The following is a 24,039-nucleotide window of genomic DNA, read 5'->3' as shown; positions in this document are numbered from 1 at the left end:
AGTGTCCCCCCACCCTACAACTTTCCTGTTCATTCCCTTTGCTCTGCTAATACTGACCTCCTTGCCATCCTGACCACACTTCTTATGACTCAAAGCCTGTGTCTGGAATCACCACTTGCTCTCCTGCTTCTAGTCCTGGCTGGCATTGCGTCCCCTCCCTCAGGGAACTGGGAAACTGCAACTGACACCTCAGACCATCTCTGTCCCCTGCTTTTTTTTTTTTTTTTTTTTTTGCTTTTTGCATGAGTCACTTTGTGATACACATATTTTACCACGCACTAAGTGATTACTTTTCTGTCCCCTCTGCAAGAACGTTAAGCACTATACCCACAAAGTAGTCTGCTATTTTGTTCCCTGCTCTGTCTCTGACACATAGGATTGTGTCTGGTCTGAAATAGGCACTCAATAAATATTAGTGGAAAGAATGACTTCATTTTGGCACAGCGCCTGACACATGGCAGATCAATATGTATCTGTTGAATGAATGACAGTAAAGAGGAGGCTGGAATCTGCCTGGGATGCTCCTGCAGATTCTGGCTCATTCTTTTCAGCAGTCAGCCCTCCAGAACTCAGAGCCAGCTGCAAGAAGGCTGCCTCGTTAGCTGGAGATTTGGTGTATGCCTTCAACTTGGAGTTAATTATAGCTAGGAACTGTGGAGAGTAATAGGGGCTGTGTCTGTGTGTGGTGGTAACAGCAGACAGAGTGTTAGTTTCTGTTGGGAAAGGGCTAGCTCAGCAAATCTACAGTGTAAATAATGGAAAAGTTTAACTTACTTAGGAGCAAAAGCCAATAAACAGATTTTAAATGCCATTAACGCCATTTTATATGCAAACACTGCTGGAATACAGTGAATGAGATCATTACAAGCACTTTTTAATGTTCTTTGAAAAGCACTAACAAGCATCTTGAAGATAGGTTGATGGGATCCCCAATTCCTCACAGTAGGTAAGTGGTGCTATCCTCAGGGCCTTGACTTTGTGAGGCAGACTTCCCAGTGACACTGTCCTTTGAGCAATTACATGCATGTTTATGGAAAGGGAGATGATAATACTAATCTCCAAGCCTATAAAGAAACAGCCATTAAGCATCTATGGGCATATACATAAGCATGGTTAGGGAAGTATCCTTGTTTTCTTTCATTCCTTAAATATTCCTTGTACAACTTTAAAGATAGCCAAGATTTACTGTCACTGCTGTAAAGACAGCCTAAGTGAAGCAGTTGCCAAACAGTGATGATAAAAGAGTGGCACAAAGCACTGCAGGAAATGCGGGCTGGAATGGGCATCCTCCCTACTGACACACCACTCAGACCTCAGGGTCGGACCCAGACGCAGGCCAGTGCTGGTGCCTGAGCAGTTGTGCTACTGAAGCCTAAGGTAATGGCTTTCCTTCATCCTCTATCTGGTATCAAATTCACTCTAATTTGCTGGAGTGGATTAACAGATCTGTTTGGGATTTGGATCCTCTATTTAAGAAGCATTAATAACTTTGCAGGTGGCTTAAGTGATTGATATCTTAGGATATACCAGGATGGAGCCTTAGAGAGAATTAAATAAATAACCAGTGAATGTGTGTATATATACATATACATATATATGTATACCAACATATACTATATATTCACATAAAATCATATATTTATGTAAGCCAATTATCAATAACATAAAATTCTAGAGGGATTTTAGAAAATGATAGCCAATTAGATGAAAACAGAACACAGGAGCACAAGGAAAGGTTTTAAAGTACTACAGAAGGGGAGAAGGAAGAGGACTGAACAGAAAGGCTGGAGCAGAGAAGACTCTTCATATCATTGTCCCGGGACAGGTACAAAAACAATGCAATCCAATACAGAAACACTAAGGGGTGGGTGGGGAGTGGCATGGAGGGCAGGGGGATGCTAGAAAATGCAGCCCAGAAATTAAGGTGAAAGGCCACATCCAGTGCAAACCACTCAGAAACACAAGCCAGAGCCAAGTCTGGGAAGAGCTGGGACACCATCCACAGTGGGGCTAAAACTACAGAGCAAGATGACACTGGTAATTATGTACTAACTATTCATTTGGAACCCGAGACTGCAAAATGCTGATTTTCATTTTATTTTATTTATTTTATTTTGGGGAATACCAAGTATTAAACTCAGGGGCACTTGATCACTGAAACATATCCCCAGCCCTATTTTGTATTTTATTTAGAGACAGAGTCTCACTGAGTTGCTTAGTGCCTTGCTTTTGCTGAGGCTGGCTTTGAACTCTCGATCCTCCTGCCTCAGCCTCCCAAGCCACTGGGATTACAGGTGTGAGCCACTGAGCCCAGCCAATTTTCATTAATTGACTTGAGTCTACTTAGCAGAAGAAAGAATAGTGAAGAAAATGTGGTTTTTCTTTCAAGTGACAATAGTCAATATTATTTTTATGTGACATTTCAGTTCATTTCTATAACAGGCGATGGTTCTCAGGAAATTATGATATTGATAAGGCTAATGACTTACCCGAGGCCACCAGCTAACATGCAGTGGAACAAGGACTCCAAACTGTACTTTTTAACTCCACATACTATGCTCTTTTCTTTTGCCCAATAGGTCCTCCCTGACCTTCCACTCTTCCCTCATTCACCCTTGTCTTACCAGTCCCCAACAGTGTTACAACAACATAGCTTTCTGTTATTTTGGGACCAGAGATTGATTGTTTTATGATGCCTTGGCCTTGCTTGGGCCACAGACTATAAAGTCATCAGGGTGGCAGGTAGATTTAAATATGCTTTACCTCTGCCTACAATGGCCTGCAGGCTGAAGTCCAATGCCTGACTTTGCAATAAAGGTTTATTGGTCGCAGGTCCACTGGGTTTCTGTCTTGTCTGGCTGCTTTTGAAGCAGCTAAACATCTGTACTGAGACTAGCTGCTTTGTTGCTATGGTCCAAAATTAATGTTGAAACTTAATCCCCAACAAAACAGTGTTAGGGGGTGGAATCTATAGAACGTGATTAGGCCATGAAGGTTTTACCTTCACTTTCTATGAAGGTTCTTCATAGAATGGATTAGTGTCTTCTAAAATGGCTGGGGGACCTAGCTAGGCCCTTTTATGCTTCTACCCTTCCATGATGGGATGACACAGGGTTTGTTCCCTCTGCTGGAGGACATTGCAACAAGGTGACAACTATGAAGTAGAAAGTAGCCCTCACCAGAAACCTATCCTGCTAGCACCTTGATCTTTTTTTTTTTTAATTTTTTATTAACTACACATGACATTACAATGATCTTGGCAATTCATACATTTGCATCATTGAGGTATAATTTCTCATTTTTCTAATTGTACAGATTGCAGAATCACACTGTTCATAGAGTCACCTATATACATACATCAATCATATTGTCTATTCTATTCTGCTGCCCTTGCTATCCCCCCTACTCCTCCCCTCCTCTCCCATCATTTCTCTCTATCCAATCTAATGTGACACACCTTTTTTTTTCTCATCACAACTTCATACATGTATTCTGTATAACATGAGGTTCTCCTTCCATTTTCTGTGCAACTCCCCTTCTCCCTCTTTTTCCCTCCCACCTCTCTTCCTTATTTAGTGGTAGTCTTCTCATGCTCTTCCTCCCTATCCCATTTTGAGTCACCCCCCCCCCCTTATATCAGAGAAGACATTTGGCATTTGTTTTTTTGGGATTGGCTAACTTCACTTAGCATAATCTGCTATAATGCCATCCATTTCCCTGCAAATGCCATGATCTTGTTATATTTTAGTGCTGAGTAATATTCCATTGTGTATAAAATGCCACATCTTTAATCTATTCATCTATTGAAAGGCATCTAGGTTGGTTCCACATTCTAGCTATTGGGAATTGTGCTGCTATAAACATTGATGTGGCTGTGTCCCTGTAGTATGCTCTTTTTAGGTCTTTTGGGTATAGTCCAAGAAGGGGAATAGCTGGGTCAAATGGTGGTTCCATTCCCAGCTTTCCAAGGAATCTCCATACTGCTTTCCAAATTGGCTGCACCAATTTGCAGTCCCACCAGCAATGTATGAGTGACCCTTTTTCCCTGCATCCTCCAGCACTTATTATTGTTTGACTTCATAATGGCTGCCATTCTTATTGGAGTGAGATGGTATCTTAGAGTAGTTTTAATTGCATTTCTTTGATTATTAGAGATGGTGAGCATTTTTTCATGTATTTGTTGATTGATTGTATATCCTCTTCTGAGAAGTTTCTGTTCAAGTCCTTGGCCCATTTGTTGATTGGGTTATTTGCTTTTTTGTTTATATTTTTGAGTTCTTTGTATACTCTAGAGATTAGAGCTCTATCTGATGTTTGAGGGGTAAAAATTTGTTCCCAGGATGTAGGCTCCCTATTCACCTCACATATTATTTCTCTTGCTGAGAAAAAACTTTTTAGTTTGAATTCGTCCCATTTGTTGATTCTTGGTTTTAATTCTTGTGCTATAGGTGTCTTATTAAGGAATTTGGGGCCTGCCCCCACGTGATGAAGTTTAGGGCCAACTTTATCTTCTATTAGACTCAAAGTATCTTGTTTGATTCCTAGCTTATTGATCCATTTTGAGTTGACTTTTGTACATGGTGAGAGAAAGGGATTCAATTTCATTTTGTTGCATATGGATTTCCAGTTCTCCCAGCATCATTTGTTGAAGATGCTATCCTTTCTCCATTGCATGTTTTTAGCACCTCTGTCTAATGTAAGGTAGTTGTAATTTTGTGGATTTGTCTCTGTGTCCTCTATTCTGTACCACTGGTCTACCTGCCTGTTTTGGTGCCAGTACCATGCTGTTTTTGTTACTATTGCTCTATAGTATAGTTTAAAATCAGGAATCGCGATACCACCAGTTTCACTCTTCCTGCTTAGAATTACCTTAGCTATTCTGGGTCTCTTATTTTTTCAGATGAATTTCATGATTGCTTTTTCTATTTCTGCAAGGAATGTCATTGGGATTTTGATGGGAATTGCATTGAATCTGTAAAGTAGCACCTTGATCTTGAGCTTGGAATTTACAGTTTTTAAAACCATGAGAAGTATATTTCTATTACTTACAAGTTACCCAGTGTGTGATATTTTGTTATATCAGAGGATTGGACTAAGTTACCTGTAAAGGCTAAAATATTTACTACTGGATCATTTATAAAAAATACATTTGCCAAACCCTGCACCAGATTATAATTGCCAGGAGGACAATACTGATTTATTTTTCATCATCTTTTTATAGTGATATCTAGCAAATAGTAAATGATCAAAAAGTGCTTGTTGAAAGAAGAAATGGGTTCACACACTCTTTGTCCATCTGTAAGGAGAACTAAGCAGAGGAATGAGTAGGATATTTCTGTGACAAACAGGTGCACATCAGATATAAAGAGGGTCAAGTCAAGACAAGGTGGGTAGAACCTCCAGGTGGCAGGGAGAGAGGATGCTGATTAAGAACAACATAGGAGGAATGTACTTGGAATGGAGCCTGAAGCTTGGAAACTTTTTATTAAAGGAAGCAGTTAGTATAGGACCATTGTCAGGCTGGTCTGGAGGGGCCATGCCTCTTCCGAAGTCTATAAAAACAAGCTTTCCTAATAAATTTAACTAGACCTTCATTGTTTTATATCACAAAAGAACAACTACCTACATACTAGATCACAGACAAGTGACTTCCCTTCTCCATACATCAACTTGAAAGTAAGGACTTCACTGAGTTACATGAAACTATTTTATATTTGTGCAGCATTTGTGGTTTTTAAATATCTTCATGAAAAAGTCAGTACATTTGTGTAATAATAAGCTGGGAAGTAGGTGGGGCCACGTGTGACTTTCTTTTGCCTTCCTGCCACCCTGGGATCAGGATGCTGCCCAGTGCCCTCCAGCTGGGCATCCTGCTTTCCCAGGCAGCACACAGGCAGGGCAGTCCTGCTGGCTACTGTTCTTCCTTACATCTGGCCCATTCCTAAAAAGTCCTCTGACAGCCTGTTCTCTTTGTGCCCATTCAGAGCTAGGTGACAATGAGTAAAAATAGGTTAACAATGAATAAATTGTCCCCATTGTCCTTCTTAGATGACAGACATGAAGCCATCATACAGAACTTCTGCAGAAGGCAGAGGTAGTACTTCAGAGTTTCTTGATAGAGGGCCTCAGGGGTCAGTCTAAGAAACAGAGGACTTATCTTGAAGCCACTTTTAAGTATAGTTTTTAGTTCTTTTGTATATTTATTAGGGGTGGGGTGGCATGGAGAGTTGAAGGATGGGAAAGGAGGACTAGAGTGTTCATCAGCTGCCTTGTCACTGAGACTGGCCTGTGAAGAATGTGATGCTAAAGGCTAAACTATGTCAATGGGACCAACCCTCAAAGTGCACATCAGGTAGGAGAGACAGCAGCTCCCAGGTTGGAGTCCTGCCCCTACATCTTATTAACTGTGTAGTCCTTTCACCCTCCTTTGCCCTCAATTTTCTCACCTATAAAACATACAAAATAATATTACCTATTTAATAGTGTTGCATCTGGGAGTAAATGCAAAGTACACAGAGTGGTGACTAGCAAAAGTAAATACTCAGTAAACACTAAATTTTTATGGTTAAATCCCTTATCCAAAAATGCATAGGACCAGAAGTGTTTTAATTTTTTTAGGATATTGCATATACATAATGATATATCTTGGGGATGGGACCCAAGTCTAAACATGAAATATTTATGTTTCATAAGCACCTTATATGCACATACTAAAGGAAATTTTTCATTATCTTTTTACAGTGGTGTCTAGCAAATAGTAAATGATCGATAAGTGCTTGTTGAAAGAAGAAATGTATTCACATACTCTTTGTCCATCTGTGAGGAGAATTAAGCAGAGGAGTGAGTATGATATATATATAAAACTTTTTCAATAATTTTGTGTATGAAACAAAGTTTTATGACATAGAATTTTTCACATGTATGTCAGTGTTCAAAAATCTTGGATTTTGGAACAATGTGGATCTCAGATTTTCAAATTAGGGATGCAAAAACCTCTAAATTTTTTCCTATTAATTATTCAGAAATATTTCTCAAGAGTCTCCCAAGTGCAGGTATAAAATTATATATCAGGAAGAAGTGGACTCAAAGTTATACTGCACAAAGCTCAGTTGACACTCTCAGCATACCTAATGTGACATCCCTTGATATGGCCTTCTGTATGCTTTATTCTCAGATAAGGCCCAGATGGGCAATATTATAACAACTACAGGACAATGAGTCATCAACATCCCCTTCCACATTGCATGTGAAGGGAAGTGTCCATGGTAGCTCTGTGAACTCCTCAGAGTTTAGTGCAGAGATGAAGGGTTTCTTGGAATGGAAGCCATTGGGAGAAATCGAATTGTTCTACTAGTGAAAGACCTCCTCAGGCTCCCAGAGAACATGAAAGAACTTAAAAGAGTCTAGATGGGCCAAGAAGTAATGTTTTCCTTCTCTGAATCATTATGGCACTGTATACATAGCTGTCAACTGCAGGACTATAGCCACGGGGATCTGTCCTCTGCCTAGTCTGTTTTGTCCCATGGGCAGGGGCAACATCTCATCTTGATAATCTTTATATCCCTAGTCTCTGAAAAAGTGTCCCACAGGTGCCAAATGAATTCACTGAGTGGCAATCAAACCACGGACTGTGGGGCAGCATCTACCATCTAAAAGGACCTTGACAACATCACTGAAGCACCAAATAAATATGGTATGCTTTAACAAAACCTTCAAAACAAAGCTGGTGGTTTGGCTCTATTCATGGCCAAAGGGAAAACAAAAAATGTTCAGTTGGGAAGTTTCATATTATATGGAAGCCCCAACCCTTTGGATCTGCACTGACCAAGAGTCTGTGTACTGTTTAAATTCAAACAATTATTAAAAAATAAAACCTTAAAAGTCAGTTTCTCATTCATCCCAGTCACATGCCAAGTACTCAGCAATCTCCTGGGTTTGAATAGAAATTTCTTTGGGGCAGCACTGCCATAGACGCTGTGGTGTCAACTCAAGAAATGTTAACTCAGGAAAACAGAATTCAACTGCACTTTTACAATCAATAAAGCTAACGTACTGCTCCCCTGGAATATCCAAACCTTCCAAGTTTGTTCTCTTACACGTGATAAGGCACAATGAGCTAGATGTTCTCTCAGCCTTGCTGTTTAGTTTATGTGTCTATATAAATACTGCTAATTCTGTTAAGTTACTACAGTGAGTCAGTCACTACCATGATGCAGTTATGTGTGACTCACAGTAGTTTAATGCAGGGGATGGATAGCTTGAGCCTGGAGAGAAGGAGGCTCATCAATCTACCATGTGTCTCAGCATCATTATGGAACATTAATAAGGTTGGGCTCAATTTAAAACCTGTCTGAGGCATTACGGATTGGCAACATTCAGTTTCACCAGCACTGGGAATTTCTGAGATATAATCCTAGATCTTTTGCTAATGAGTATTGTGATATGGGGACTATCATTTAACTTCTAAGTTTCACTTTCCTGCCCTTGGAATGGGGCTATTGCTGACCTACCTAACCCAGAGTCCAGAGGATTCATGAGTTAATATTCTCAGGGAATGCCAAGCTCCTTGCATGAAGGCAGGCTGTGCATCATGATTTCTATTCATTCTCATGAAGCAGCTGGGAAACATTAGGACTGGGGTGTTACTCCTAAAAATGCGTCTTCCTTTTACACATTTTAACATTACCTATGTTCCTAGAACCTTAAATCTAAAAGTAAAACTGGGCCCACAGGGAGAGCACACTGATGTAGTGGCAGTATTCAGATCATTTTTCCTTCCCTTAGTATGAACATAACACCAGCCCCTTGCAGCAGGACGAAAGCAGTAATTGCACTGTAAATTCTCACTGCATGAGCCTGGTGGTCAATCTTATCAGATGTGGAAAGAAAGTTCTACAACAGCACAATTACACTGTCAGCACTCACATGCAATGATATTCCCATATCTGTTCTTCATTCTGTTCTCATCTTTCTTAGCAGAATCCCATGGTGCAGACTGCCCTTCAAAGAAACTCTGGAAGAAAGAGGAAGTGACACTAAGCATTACAATTTGGTGCAGTAAATAGAGGGATCTTAAGCAGGGAGGGGTCCTTAGAAATGTGGATTAAGGGTCAAGCAGGAAAGAATGCCCATGGGGATGAGGCAAGTAATTGGTTATTAAGCTGTATTATATTTGAAACACTTCATTTGTCTTTTCCTAAACATTTTTCTCTATAGTTAGTATCTTACAAACACAGGGATGGAGGTTGAAGAGTGAGCCCACAATTTATTTGTATAATCCAGTAAAAATGGTCACATGGTCATACCTATCCTACCTGAATAATACAGAAAACAATAAATTTTTCTCAATTTCTTCATCATATTACCACTTATCAATATTCTTATAGGAGACAGGAAGACACCTTTTTTCCCCCTCAATAATTGCTGACTGAAGGAAGGTTATTTTTTGTTAAGATGGTGAAGGTAGGTAAGCTAAGATTTATGACTTTAAGGCTAAAATCCAGTAATATACTCTGTTGGAGTTTTCTCTTCATTTTTAATGGAGCTTAGATGTCCATTTATTTAAGGATTTGGCATTATTATGCCCTGGGTCTTTAATCTTCATGTTATTAGATTTTCTTTCAATTCCAGTTATAATGAAAATGTCTTCTGCCATCAGTGGACAAAGGAAAAAAAATGGAACTTTTATTTTCACTTCAGTTCATGTGACATCTTCTTTTTGTGAAGTCAACTATACATGAGGTTATGGGAAGAACAGTATGAAGAAAGATTTAGTAGAACTGATTTCTTGTCATTGCCACAGCTACCCTTACACTTTTTTGATCCCATTTAGGAAAGTAGAAGATTTGGGGAAGGAAGGAAAAATAAAGGTAGAGATGAGACAGTGCAGTATTCTGAAATGTTTGAGGGCCATCATGGACCCCAAGATGGCTTTCAACAAATTCTTCAAGATGGAAACTCTTCCTTACTCCCTAATCTCCATTCTACCATCATGGCCCCTTTCACCCCTTGCCAACAGATGGTGATAGTCTGCCGTTCAAGTGAACATTAATTATTCCTTTTTCTGGGTTCTATTTTCTCTTACTAGATAATTTGCTCTCCAGTCCTGCCACAATAGGACACAACTACTCACAGACTCCAGGGATTCTCTGCTCCTGCTACCTGTATATCACATGGCACTCGGACCATGTATATAGGGGACAGTGCTTGGCATGTTCTGCAGTTTCCATGTCTATCTCTGCCACCAAGCTGTGGATTCCCTGAGAGCAGGGACTGCATGCTTATCATTTTTATTTACTAAGAGCCCATGTCTCATAGTAGGAATTCAGTAATTGGTTATGGAATGAATGAGAAACTACATTATTTGGTTACAGTATGTCTTGGCTTTAATTTTAAAGATTTATATCTATAGCTTAAATGTGTGAGGAGATTCTAAGACTTGGAAAACCTATCTGTCTTGGTCCACTCTTCATTATTATAATAAAATACCTGAGGCATACTACTCATGAAGAAAAGAGGTTTATTTAGCTCACAGTTTCAGAGGCTGAAAGTACAAGATCAGGTGACCCCACATGTTGGCTTCTAGTGAGGGTCTAATGGTGTATACTATCATGGCAGGTGCAGGTGCGAAGGGGAGTGATCACATCTCCAGAGAGGAAGTCAGAGAGGTTTACACAGTCCTTCCTGAGGACATACCTCTAATTGAACCAGGATCTCTCACCAGGCCCAACACATAAACCCTGAGGGGACAAATCACATTCAACCCATAGCACAGTCTGTGTTTGTTCCATTGTTTATAGATTTCTTTTGGCCATGGATGGTAAAATCCTATTTTTATTGACCTGCTGGATCCTGATGCTGCTATTGTCATATAACTCAACTCTCCTAAGAGACTGGCTGGAAAAGAGCCTAATCCCAGGTGTGTCCTACTGTCAGGCTTGAAGATCTGGTCATTGGTATGTCTATGCCATGGAACAGCAGGAGCAGACACTGATTTATAACATTAAAGAGTGAAAAGACAACAAGGGCAAAGTTTTAAATGCATGGTCTTAAATTCCCTCAGTTATGCACACAACTGATGAACCATTAACATAACAGTTTTTGCATTACTGTAGTATACGCTAATAGCTCTATTAATAGAGCCATACCATACATTACTAGTTGAAGGATAAAATTCTGGAGAATGTAGAAGAAATACACACATACACACACACACACACACACACACACACACAAATGGCGCTAATAAACTAAACAAATAATAATACTAGCAGTAAAAGAAAAATCACTACTTAATCCCATCTAGAACAAGACCATTATACAATCAGAACATAAACAGGTAGCAAGCTAAAAAACTTTAACTTCTATTTTGCTCTATAATGTGCATTTAAAAATAGCTCCAGGGATTTTAAAGTCAGATACTCTTGCTTTGAATAGTGTCTTTGTTATTCAATGAATGACAATTATTCTTACAGTTGAGTAATAACTATTATTTGACTTCCAACAATGTAATTCTACTTTGAGTTTGTCATGATTTAATTACCAATTTCACTTCCCCCTGCCTTTTCTCCCCATCTATAAAGTTCTCTAATTTTTTTTTTTTTTTTTTTGGTAGGAAGACAGAAGAAGATAACTAACTGACTTTGAGGGAGACTCTGAAGTCTTCCAGTAAATCCACAGCTTCAACCCAAAGGGAAATGCTCCCCGGTCCCTGAGGCACAGCCTCATAAATCCTCTCCTGCTCCTGACAGAGGTTCGCTCAAGGGGTTTGGCACTCACATCGCAGCTGTGTTTCTTTAGCGTTGGTGATAATCATAGGATTACCAAAAATCCTTATTTTTAAAAAATGTTATTATAATTTCACTGTTTTCATTTAACTGATGACCAGAAAATAGACACAAATCAACAAATGGAAAAAGATCAAGTCTCATTCCAATTGAGCACTATAGTTTTCAGAAGGATGGGGCCCAGTGCCAGGTGTGGTCAGGAGGCTGAAGCAGGAGGATGGTAAGTTCAAAGCCAGCCACAGTGGTGCTAAGCAACTCAGTGAGACCATCTCTAAACGAAATACAAAATAGGGCTAGAGATGTGGCTTAGTGGTCAAGTGCCCCTGAGTTTAATCCCTGGTACCACGCCCACCCCCCAAAAAATGATTGGGGCCCAAGCAGTCAAGTATATATCATATATATATAAGCATCTATGCATCAACAAATGTCTGTAGATGAGTGAGTCCATCAGCTCAACTGGCCATCCCTGGGCTCAAGCGAGGCACAGGGGAGATGGCCTCCCAGCTCTCCAGCTGAGAGACATGAGATTGAGACAGACCTCAGTGTATTCTTACTCTTAACCCACTGCTCCTGCCCTGACAATGACATTGAAGGGGAAAACAGTATTAAGTCTACTTATATACATGCAGCCAACAATTGCTCTCCAAACTTAGATCTCTAAATGAAGGCTTACAATAAGAGAATATAAAAGACACCAAGTAAACTTCGTCTAAATGTTGATTTTTTTTTTTTTTATAAAATTGCAATTTTTTTCTTAAATGATGTGTGTTCATTGCAGGGAAGCAGTGGCAAGAGAAGGAGGGAGTTCTTGCTGTGAGCCTCCCAATTTCCTACCTAGAAATTGTGTGAATCACTTGAATGGAAAAAAAGAAATTTAACAAAAACAAAAAAAGAGGTGCTCTGAGAAAAAGACCAGATGACTATTGCCTCCGTAGAAGCAAGCCATTGTCTACTGGCTCCCTGTGGATATGGTGACTCTTGTTTGCATTTTCAGCAATAGTTCTGCTTCCAGTTATATCAGCATCATTAGACCAGCTGTTCTTAAGCTTGGCCTGGAAAAGAAGTAATACACCTAGGAGGAGCCCAAAGAGTAGAAATCAGGGGCTTTCTAGATTGGCTTGTCCTCGTCTGTTTCCTTTTTTTTAATGTAGATTTAAATTTTTTCTTAGACTCAGTTTTAAATGTTGCAGCTTTTCATGAGTATATACTTTCAAAATACCAGAGAAAAAAATTTGCCTTTAGTCTCTTATGCCTAAATAAGGATAAATGTCAACTGTTTAAGTTTCTAGTGAGAAAATAAAACTTTATCTATAATAAGGTACTCAGAGAATCCATTATATGCTACAGGGGTCTTTATAAGCTAAGTCCCTCGTTGCCTTTCTAGTTTAGAAATTCTCAGAGCAAAAATAGTCACTGGGGAAAGAACACAGCTCATCAGTGCCATAGAATACACAACAAGTCCACAACCAGAGCTGGCACAGATGTGAGGTCCCCAATGTAGGAGGTACACATCCTTCTTTCATTTTTCTTCCCCTGGAATATTAAGGCTTCTATGAAGCTGCTGGCATTCCATCTCTTTTGTGTGTTTTTTTTATTTTATTTTTTCAAACCATGAGATGGACAGAGAGTCACTAATAAACTCATCAGCAAAATATGCCTGTGGAAGATCATTTGGGGTCATCTGCAATTCTGCTTTTTCAATAATTCTGTTCTTTTTCACACAGTTTTTGTAAACATCTTTTAATAAATTAAGTAAAATCAAAACACATAAGTTTTTTTCTGGGCATTTTTCTTTGTTCTAAAGAACAAAAGCTTCTTTAGCTATCTTTGTAAGAGGTCAAATTTCACACAAGTTCCTTAAAATTACATAAATCGAATTACTAAATTCTTAGATTAGCATTCTACTTTGAACCAATATTATTGGTAAAATAGTAATCCCCACATAATCTATGGTGTATCTAGAGACGCATGGTTTCTATTAATTTATTAACAATACAGTGAAATAGCTGAGCATGGTGGTGCGTGCCTGTTACCCCAGCGGCTCGGGAGGCTGAGGCAGGAGGATCCCAAGTTCAAAGCCAGCCTCAGCAAAAGTGAGGCAATCAGCAACAAAATGAGGCCCTGTCTCTAAATTAAAATTGAAAGTAGGGCTGGGATGTGGTTCAATGGTCAGACCTTGAGTTCAATCCCTGGTACCAAAAATAAAAAATATAAAAAAAATTTTAAAAAGTACAGAAAACCAGATTTTGAATTCTCCTGGTTCTGAGATAAAAAGAACTTTGTTTCTTGAAGGAGTCAGAGTTTTCTGAACATTTGCCAATGACCAGCTCTGGTGGCTCATGGGAAATTTTGCTTATTTGCTCCTTAAATTTTTCTATTATGTTCTACTTGAAGTATAGCCTCCAGTTCCTCCTCTTTCTTTCATCTCATAGTTTTTGCTTATCAAAATTATGAGCAGGTTCACTAAAATCAAATTTAAGCAAAGCACAGATGATTTGAATGAAGAGGCCCAATGAGAGAGAACAGAAGTGACAGCAGGAGAATGAAAGCAAAAATCATCATTTGGTGACCAAAGACTTGCTATCCAAGGAACAACAACTTAAGGACAAGCCTGGGAGACAGATGATGATTGCCCATGTTCCCAACACTCTTTTTACAGGAGGAATTTTGAATATGATGTGCACATTTAGGCAATATTTAGTGTTTAGGGCAGATTTTTAATATGCAGGTACAATTTAATGCATCAACTATGAATTTTTTTATTATGGAAAAACCACTTTATGTATTTTGGGGATTTAAGTTAATGGTCTCACTGCACCTTCTGTTAGAATTTTCATAAATATACTTATGCTTTTATTCTACTTAAAATGTAATTAAAGTGTTTCCTCTGACTACCTTAGCTCATATATACTGAGAAAAGGCAGCAAACCTGGGAGCCACTTTGAAAGAGTAATAAGTCTCTGAAACAATAAAAATGAAACCAGGCAAGCTCCAGTGAATACCAATGACTCTCTGCTTTAAGATGCGGCACTCTCCATGGGCACAGTGCAGAAGGAAATTGAACATCCTGCACACTGTCATTTTTTTTCCAAATAAGAAACATGTTTTTGTGATTCAATAACCTCCTCCCCCACCCCTCAAACCACCATCATTTTCCACAGGATATAATTCTATACCTCAGTTGCCCACCTCTGGAGAGTATTACTCTGAAATGATTCAGTCTGTTAAATATACCACAGCTCCCAGATATTGAGAGAGAGAGAGAGAGAGAGAGAGAGAGAGAGAGAGAGAGAGAGAGAGAGAGAGAGAGAGAGAATGAGAATATGAATCCTATTTTCCAGAAAATCTTCTGAAAGAAAGGGATGCAGGTCAAGGCTGGACATAATGTACAGTACATTTTCAGACAGCGCAGGGTCAAGTGTTTCAGAAGCTTCTGAAATTGAATTTTTCCTCCCTTCCTCTTATGAATAAAATTGTGCACGTAAAATGACTAAAGTCATCACCCTGAAAGAAGGGAGATGAACTCACTGGGGCATGCAGAGTCTCTGAACTTTCTTTGTTTTCCGCCCATACTTCTCGTTCTTCTAAGTGCTCATTTTATGAGGTCCATATAAACTATTTATTGCTACAGCACTAAAGCAACTGAAGACTCCTAACTTTGCTTGATGGACCACAATGTGGTACTGCTGATGGGGAGGGGGCTCCTGAAGTTCAGGCCCAGTGGCTGCAGTGGTCACAGGTCACTGTCATTCTCTGATTTCCAAGACAAAGGCACTCAAAGGGAATAAGTGATGCTTTAAAGGCAAAGGAGGTTGGGACTGGGTGAAAACTAGTATCCAGACTTTGTTATTTCTAAGCAAACTGAAATCTAAATGTGGATGAGTATTGATTCTTTTAAAGAAGTTGCTAATATCTCCACACTTCAAATGGCCATTTTTTTTATTGAAACTTAATCCAATTTGAAACTTTTCAGAAGCTTTTTTCTTTTGCCAGATTCAAGCGGGTGGTGATCTCAGCAACACTTTCCCCATGACTACCCTCCTTTAACAAATGTTTCTCTTCGGAGTAGAGGGTTGCAGCTCTACCACTTAAGCTACACTCCAGCCCCATTTTGAGCATTTTTAATTCTGTTGCTTAAATAAGGAAATTTAGGCTCTTCTGAAATCTGGCAGCTAATAAGTAGAAGAGCTGGGTCCCAGAGCTAGATAGATCTCCCCACTTTGAGTGCTCCTGCCATTAGGCCACAAAGCTGGCTGAGAGCCTGGGGCCTAGTGTCTGCTGCATTGCACTGTACACTAGCAATCTGAAGTCTCCATGGTCACAGTTCACACAGCACCAAGCACTTCTGGTTACCACTTTTTAAGAAATAAGCCAGTTCAGTAACAGAGTCCTGCCACCATATGCTCAGTGATTCTTCTGGGGGTAACAGGGAGTATGTATACTCTGGAGGGACCCTTAATCTACTTAGTTTTCTTTCTTTTTGCATTTGCCCAATTTCAAGAGCACCTCTTTTCCTACCTTCAGAATACTTGCAGCTTCTATAAATAATGTGACATATCCTTCAAGGAAACTGAAGCACAAAAAAACTGAGAACCACAGATGAAATATTGGGGGTGGGGGGGCGGGCATGAATGCACACCAGCCCTTCAGTTGAGCGATGGAGGAAAAAGTGGTGAAAATAGTAACTGTGAAACAATCTTGGCTGAAGAACATTCTATGGAAAAGGCCAATATTCAGTGGAATTACAGAGACTGATGCATACATGGTACAGAGGCTTTAAAAAGGGGATGCTTTCTATATAATTGGGGTGAGGGTAAGCTTCAATGGAGCATTAATTTTAAGAAGTACAGGATGGCTGGTAGGAACTACTTAGCTATTTCCTGACCTGCATTTCTCTTTCATTTGCATCCTCAAGGACAACTGAATAGCAAAGACCAACATCCTCAGCAGTGCCTGGGGCTCCCTGTTAGTTGGCCTCTGGCTTCTTATACATATGATGAAGTTCTCAGATTAGTTTTGGGGAGTCCCTGGTTACCTAGCATTTGTCCCAAAAGGGGGGTTTCAAGGGCTCACCTTGAAGAGGATTTTCATCAACTTGAAATTCAAATTTTCAGACTTATTCTTTCCTCAAGGGGTCTTTGCTGCTTATTATTGAATGAGAACAGGTAGTGAGGGCTGGACAGCAAGGGCTTTATAGCCTTTTTAGTTTTCAGTTAAAACTTAGTCAAAGTTTACTTTTTTGATTTCTGCTTGAGTTGGGTCTTGCCTATTTCTTGATTATCCTGTACATCAATGAGATCAAACAATCTTTGAAAGATTCTGGAACTTGAATCTGTCCCTGTTCTCACTGTATTATCCTGGAAATCATAAAGCCAAAGTAATCAGATGGGGCATCAAGATAGTAATAATTAATGAGTGATCTGTCAAGAGTACTTTAAAAAAAGAGACTAGTCTGTTTTAAAGCTAGTTCAAAGTATCTGATTCAATTGCTTTGTAATTTCCACAAGTCATGGTGGGGTGAGGTCCTCTCTTCAGGAATGCCACCCACATTTCAGTGATAGCAATTTTCATTTCCTCTCTGATGCAGATACTGCCAGAGTTTGGAATGCCAGCACTGCTAGAGAACTGTAATTTCCTCCACCTCTGCATCTGACTTGAAACTGATTTGTTAGTGAGCTGGCATTAGAGGTACCCAGGTTTTCAGAGACAAGGAAGAGCACGTCCCTGGGGAAAACCAACCTGAAAACAGCTAGAGGCAAATGGAGGTTTTTGCAGAAAATCCAGCCTCTCTTTTCCTCCTGAGAGCAGCTAGAAAAGTTGAGTTCTTACTTCTCTCTTGCCTGCATCATTGCAGTAGCTTTCTAACAGTTCCCTCTACCACTCTCCAGTTATATGCTTGTCTCAGTGAGCTCCTTAATGCACACCAGGTCCCCTGTCACTTTTCTACTTGAAAACCTAGCAAGTTTCCCTACAGATCACTGTGTGACTATCATTAGAAGGACTGTGAGACCCAGCCTATGCAATACACTAGGATGCTAGGATGCGTAAGTGCATAATAAAGGCTGCTACTGATGGATCTGATTCTAATGCTGAAGCCTGAGACTATGATGACAAGACACATTTGCTTACTGTATTCTTTTAGAACTGGGGGTAGTTGTTTTTTGGTGTCAGAGATTGAATCCAAATACTTGCATATGCTAAGCATGTACTCCATCACTAAGTTAAGCCCCCACCCCTGTGGTATGTCTTATTCTTGCCCCTCTAATTACAAAAAAAAAAAAAAAAAAAAAAAAGCAAGCATCTTCCTTTGGTGGTGCTCCTTGGAGAGCTGTGAGTTTTAAAGGATCAGAGCACATAAGCTTTATCAAATGTGATTGAAAGGCTAAGGATACATTTTTGGAGATGACAGTCTTGGATACGAATAGTGTGTCAGAAAAATGAATTTTAATATGCAATTTGTGAATCTATTTTTGACATGTATTAATTTATAAAATCTCTCAGTACAATTCCCAGAGTCTTCCTACAATACCCAAGTGGTAATGAGTAAAGGTTAAATTTTACAGTAGAGAATTATTTTAAAATTTAGAAAACAAAGTCAGAAATATCTTTTCAAACAGTTTAATAAAAAATAATTATATCTCAATTTACTCTGTCAGAAAGTCCAATGTCTCCTCTTATTTTTCATTTACATCTTATTTTATTTTTTTCCTGGTGCTAGGGATTAAAACAAGGGCACAGGTGTGTTAGAGAATTGCTTCACTGCTAAACTACATACCAGTCCAATGTAAAAGCAAATAGTTTTATTGAAAAATTTCTAAATGCAAACAGTTTTATTGAAAAATTTCTAAATGGTATTTGGGGGGTCACAGAGGTTCTTCTTTCTTGACTAATTTTTATCCCAAATGTCCTTTCATATTAAAGATAGAGGCTACCACCACTTCAGTTATGCAGACTGCTTATCAGGAAAGTCTTAGCATTCAGCCTTGTTATTCAGCCACAGTCAATAGGTATAAAGAGAAGATTCTAAACTAAGCCAAAACCAGGCTGTAGCAGGGACACAGCAGAGTTCTGGCACAGCAGAAGTATTCATGACATGATCACCCATCCAGAGAGACAGAGAAAGGGATAGCTTGCCTCAGGAACACAGAAAAAACTTCCCACTCAAGACAGATATATCACCTTCCTGCAGACTTTGGGTGGAATGCCTCAGTCAATTGAACACACTCTCTAGAAACTACAATTTATCTTATTAATGTGCAATGGGGTTGGGAGCTGCAGGTAGCCGTAGGGACAAAGGAAACAGGAATTTCTGGAGGCAAGTCATTATGAGAGGAGGAGTCCAGTGCAATTCACAAGGTCTTTCTGAATTTAGCCCCTGCCACTTTGCTCTGATTTATTTTATGATTTAAATACAACTATTGTATGTTGAATTTAAACTACATTTACTTTCAAAAGAAAATTTATGTCATTACAATAAATGGAAAGGTAGCAACAATTACATGAGACAATGACAACAGAAAAAAGTAGATTTAATAAAAACAAAATAGCAGTATCAAATTCCAGCCTGGCTGTACTGTTTGGTTATATAGGATGAAAGAGATGGAAAAGGTGACAGTCCCAAACATTGATGAATCAAAGGGTTGTAAGGTAATTGGGGAGGGGATCTTTTTTCACTCTACAGGTGAGTGCTGCCCATGCCTTGTGAGAGGATCTTCTACCTTTCATCACCTGCTGTGTACATCATCAGTTGTTTCACCTCACTTTTGGGGAAAACTGAATCCCCCATCCACCTCTGCTCATGACACAGCGGGTGGAAGGGACCTATGGCCAGAAGACTTGAATTTAAGTCTCAGCTCTGATCAATTTATAACTGTGGCCACAGGGAAGTTACTCCATTTGCATTTCAATTTTATGATAGGATCTGTAATAATTAAGTGATCCAACAGGAATGCTTTCTGTATTAAACCCAATGAATAAATGTCAGTGAAAAGAACCTGTAGTTAGTACATATTGACACAGAATTGTCATATTATTACAGTAGTAAAACATGTTCAGCTTGTAGAATGTCCATGGAGATGCACAGTTAGTCCCAAATATTCACATCCTTCCTAGACTATAAGCTATAAAAGGGGAGGAGCTTGACCTCTCTGCACATAGCACCCTTAGCATCTGGAATCAGCCTGCTCATATGGGGAACAACTGTCACTATAAGTGAATAAATAATTGAGACTTATATAGGTAATATATATATATATATATATATATATATATATATATATATATATATTATATATATATCCTATATATTTATATAGGATATATATATCCTATATATTTATATATAATATATATACATATCAGAAGATTCATACATCAGTGCTTTTAACTTAATAATTTTGAACCTACTTCTAAAGAAAAAATTTAAAAATTATATACTCTCATCTAATTTTAAATAAATTACTATCATGTTTGACAGAATAATAATGAAAGGTACTTTTGACAGGGATGTCATTGTACTCAGAATTTTAAAAATTCCTCCTATATTATATAGTATAGTTTTTTTTTTCTTTCCACTTCATAATCACAATTTGCTAAAAGGATAACAATTAGTTTAAGTGAACCAAGGTCAGATGCTAAAAGGAAATAGCCAAAGTTGTATTTAGAATCTGCTGATGTTTTTTAAAAAATGAAGAATTGGCCCTAATTCAAGTTTCTAGATATTAGATTAAAATATTGGGGGCAGAGGGTTCAATTTTTTATTTAGAACTATAAGATATGGAATTAAACTAAAAGCAAGATGCTTCATGCTATTATAAGTACCATCTTAGAACATTTTAGAGAAGGCAACAGAGTCCAAATGTCAAGGGTCAGTTTTGAAATGCAAACAACAAAGACCTAGTGCCCTTGGAGAACCTCTACTACTAGCTCCATCCTAAAACAGAACAAACTTTCACACTATATGTAAATCTTTGCTTCAAAAAAAAAAATTCTATAGACGAATGGATAAAAAAAATGTGGCATTTATACACAATGGAGTATTACTCTGCATTAAGAAATGACAAAATCATAGAATTTGGAGGGAAATGGATGGCATTAGAGCAGATTATGCTAAGTGAAGCTAGCCAATCCCTTAAAAACAAATGCCAAAAGTCTTCTTTGATATAAGGAGAGTAACTAAGAACAGAGTAGGGACAAAGAGCATGAGAAGAAGATTAACATTAAACAGGGATGAGAGGTGGGAGGGAAAGGGAGAGAGAAGGGAAATTGCATGTAAATGGAAGGAGACCCTCAGGGGTATACAAAATTACATACAAGAGGAAGTGAGGAAAAAGGAGGAAAAATATAAGGGGGAGAAATGAACTACAGTAGAGGGGGTAGAGAGAGAAGAGGGGAGGGGAGGGGGGAGGGGGGATAGTAGAGGATAGGAAAGGCAGCAGAATACAACAGACACCAGAATGGCAATATGTAAATCAATGGTTCTGCAACTGATGTGATTCTGCAATCTGTATATGGGGTAAAATGGGAGCTCATATCCCACTTGAATCAAAGTGTGAAATATGATATATCAAGAACTATGTAATGTTTTGAACAACCTACAATAAAAATTAATTAAAAAAAAAATTCTAAAAGGGAATTTGGGTTTTTGCCAAGAAGGATAATAAGTAAAATACTTTAGCTCTAAAGATTTTGATTACTTAAGAATTATTTCAGTATAATCATAATAAACTATTAATTCAGTGGTGTTAATAAAAACAACAGGTAACATTAATAATATCACAAGAGCAGCCCACTTACTGTGTCCCAAATACAGTGATAAGTGCTCTACCTAAAATATCTCAGAGAGGTCAGCTTCACTGACAAGAATCCTTTACTCTCTTTCCCATTAGAGCTATATCTTATGCTGGAAAAGAGATCCCAGCATATTTTAAAATTAATTTTAATGAATAACTATTACTATCTGTGAGTCAAGCCAACATGTTGGTAACTAACAACTTTAAAAAAATTAAATTATAAGATATAATAATTTTTCATTTTAAGTAAATACAGATTCATAGGAAGCTACAAAGACAATTTAGAGAGGTCTCATGTCCTCCTCATCAAAGTACAATATCAAAATCATGAAACTGAATCTTGCACAGCCTCTGTGTATAACCTCTATGCTGTTTTATGCCATGTGTAAGTTTGTGTAACTACCACCCCAAATAAATACAGAATTAGTCCATTACCACAAGGAAACCCCTTGTGGAATCTCCTCAAAGTCACCTAACCACTCTTAATTCTCAGCACACACAAGTCTACTCTTCATCTCTATAATTTCTATAACATTTCTAGAATGTTCTCTAAATGGAATCATGAAGTATTAGCACAGTGACCTTTACATCTATCCAAGTTATTGCATGTATCAATAGTTCATTCCTTTTCATGGATGAGTAATGGTATGGATATACCAGTTTGTTTACCCATTCCCATACTGAAGAACATTTGTACTGTTTCCAGGTTTGGGCTATTACAAAGAAAGCTATTATGGATATTCATTTATAAGACTTTGTGGGGATATAAGTTTTCATTTCTCTGGGATAAATGCCCAAGAGTGCTATTGCAGGGTTACATGGTAAATCTACATTTAATTTTTTAGAACTGCCAAACTGTTTTGTTTTCCAGAGTGATTGTACCATTCCACTTTTCCACCATTAGTTTGTGACAGATGCAGTTTTTCCACATCCTCATCAGCATTTGGTATTTGCCCTGTTTTTTTATTTTATTTATTCTGATAGGTATTCAATGATATCTCACTAATTGGTGTTTTCACAATGATGTATCATATTGATGATCTTTTCATGTGTTTATTTAATTTACTTTCTACCCATACATCCTTTTTGTTGAAGCATCTTTCATATCTTTGCTTATTTCTAATTGGATTGATATTTTTCATAAAACTGTGAGTTCTTTTTATTTTCAGGATACAAGTTCTTTGTTAGACATGTGGGTTGCCATTTTTTCCCCAACATACAGCTTATTTTTTCATTTTTTAATGATATCTTTCACAGAGCAAAAATTTTAATTTTTTTTTATTCCAATTTCTTAATTTTTTTTTAATGGTGTGGTTTGGTGAGATGTTAATAAGATTCCCCATGCCTTAGATTCTAAAAGAATAATTTTTACTTGATTAAAAACACTAAAAACATCTGTAGTTCCTGATAATCAGGTTACTAAATTTAATAGTAATTAACATTGAATACTCAACATTCAATGAGTAATGGCATTGTCTGTATCAATATTTAGTATGCTAGGAAACTTCCTTAAACATAACTGTGAACATCACTCAGACAAACTCTCCTAGATGAATGACTCCTCCTTTAACTGAATGTGACACCCATTTTCCATGTTTCTGAATGCTTCCTGCATCTCTGGAGAAAGAATGGAGCTGCTGAAAAGGCTGAAGCCAAAGACATCACTGATTCTCAATTTATTGCTCAGCCCAGTTCCTGAGACAGCCCAGGGGAGTGTCAGCCTTGCTGCTCAGCAACTCCCTCATCATAGACTCTTAACACTTAAATGCCACACATGGCTGGTGCTGTAATACTGGATGGTACAGTCATGTCACTGTAGAAAAATCGCTGCTCAGGGGCCAGGGAAGCCATCAGTATGGTAATCTCTACAACAAGCATCCTAGTGTAGGTAGAGGAGAAGAGAGCAGGAACTAAAGAGTTCCAGAGGACGACTTGAGAATGAAAGAAAGCTTTTTGCATCTTCCAGGATGTGCCAGGGTCCAAGGCTGTACTGACAAATGAAAAAGAAAAGCTGCAAAAGAGCAAAAGAGATGAGAAGAAGAGAGAAGGAAAGTATCAGCGTCACTCAATGTCCAAGACAAGGGCATGAGAAGGGCTGCCTTCTTTGCTGGTCATTTTCCAACTTCTGTGGCATATGCCCCCAGCAGGGGACCCTTCTCTTCATTTCCCTTGTTTGCCTCTTACATGCATTTTCTTCTCTAGTCGGCATGAGCTCTTTTTCCCCTCCCAAATTCTATCGTAGCCATTAGAACATGCCACTTAAGTTTTCTCATTATCTCTGACACGCAAGATTTTATTTTTATCATCATAGATTATGTGATGCCTGACAAGACGACCCATATCCTCACTTTAAAATTCCACAGCACAGAGCTGGGCACAAAGCAGGTACTGCAGGATATTTGCTGCAGAGTTACTTTCATATCTCACAAAGCCATTGGGCATGGCTCCTGCATAATGTGAAA

The 24,039-nt window shown here is 38.5% G+C and overlaps 1 protein-coding gene across 5 annotated transcripts in view; it reads right to left on the bottom strand.

Annotated features, from left to right (window-relative positions):
- Positions 1 to 24,039, bottom strand: part of Ptprm (protein tyrosine phosphatase receptor type M) — an 825,932-nt gene that overhangs the window by 112,909 nt on the left and 688,984 nt on the right. For all 5 annotated transcript variants that reach the window (XM_076837052.2, XM_076837055.2, XM_076837053.2 and 2 more), the window contains one exon: positions 8,926 to 9,013. In XM_076837052.2, the coding sequence (XP_076693167.1) occupies positions 8,926 to 9,013 (88 nt within the window). The remainder of the gene's footprint in view (positions 1 to 8,925; positions 9,014 to 24,039) is intronic.

This window comes from Callospermophilus lateralis, chromosome 17 (assembly GCF_048772815.1).
Source record: "Callospermophilus lateralis isolate mCalLat2 chromosome 17, mCalLat2.hap1, whole genome shotgun sequence".
NCBI lineage: Eukaryota > Metazoa > Chordata > Mammalia > Rodentia > Sciuridae > Callospermophilus > Callospermophilus lateralis.
The sequence above is the reverse complement of the archived record's forward strand: the minus strand, read 5'-3'. Positions and strand labels throughout refer to the sequence as shown.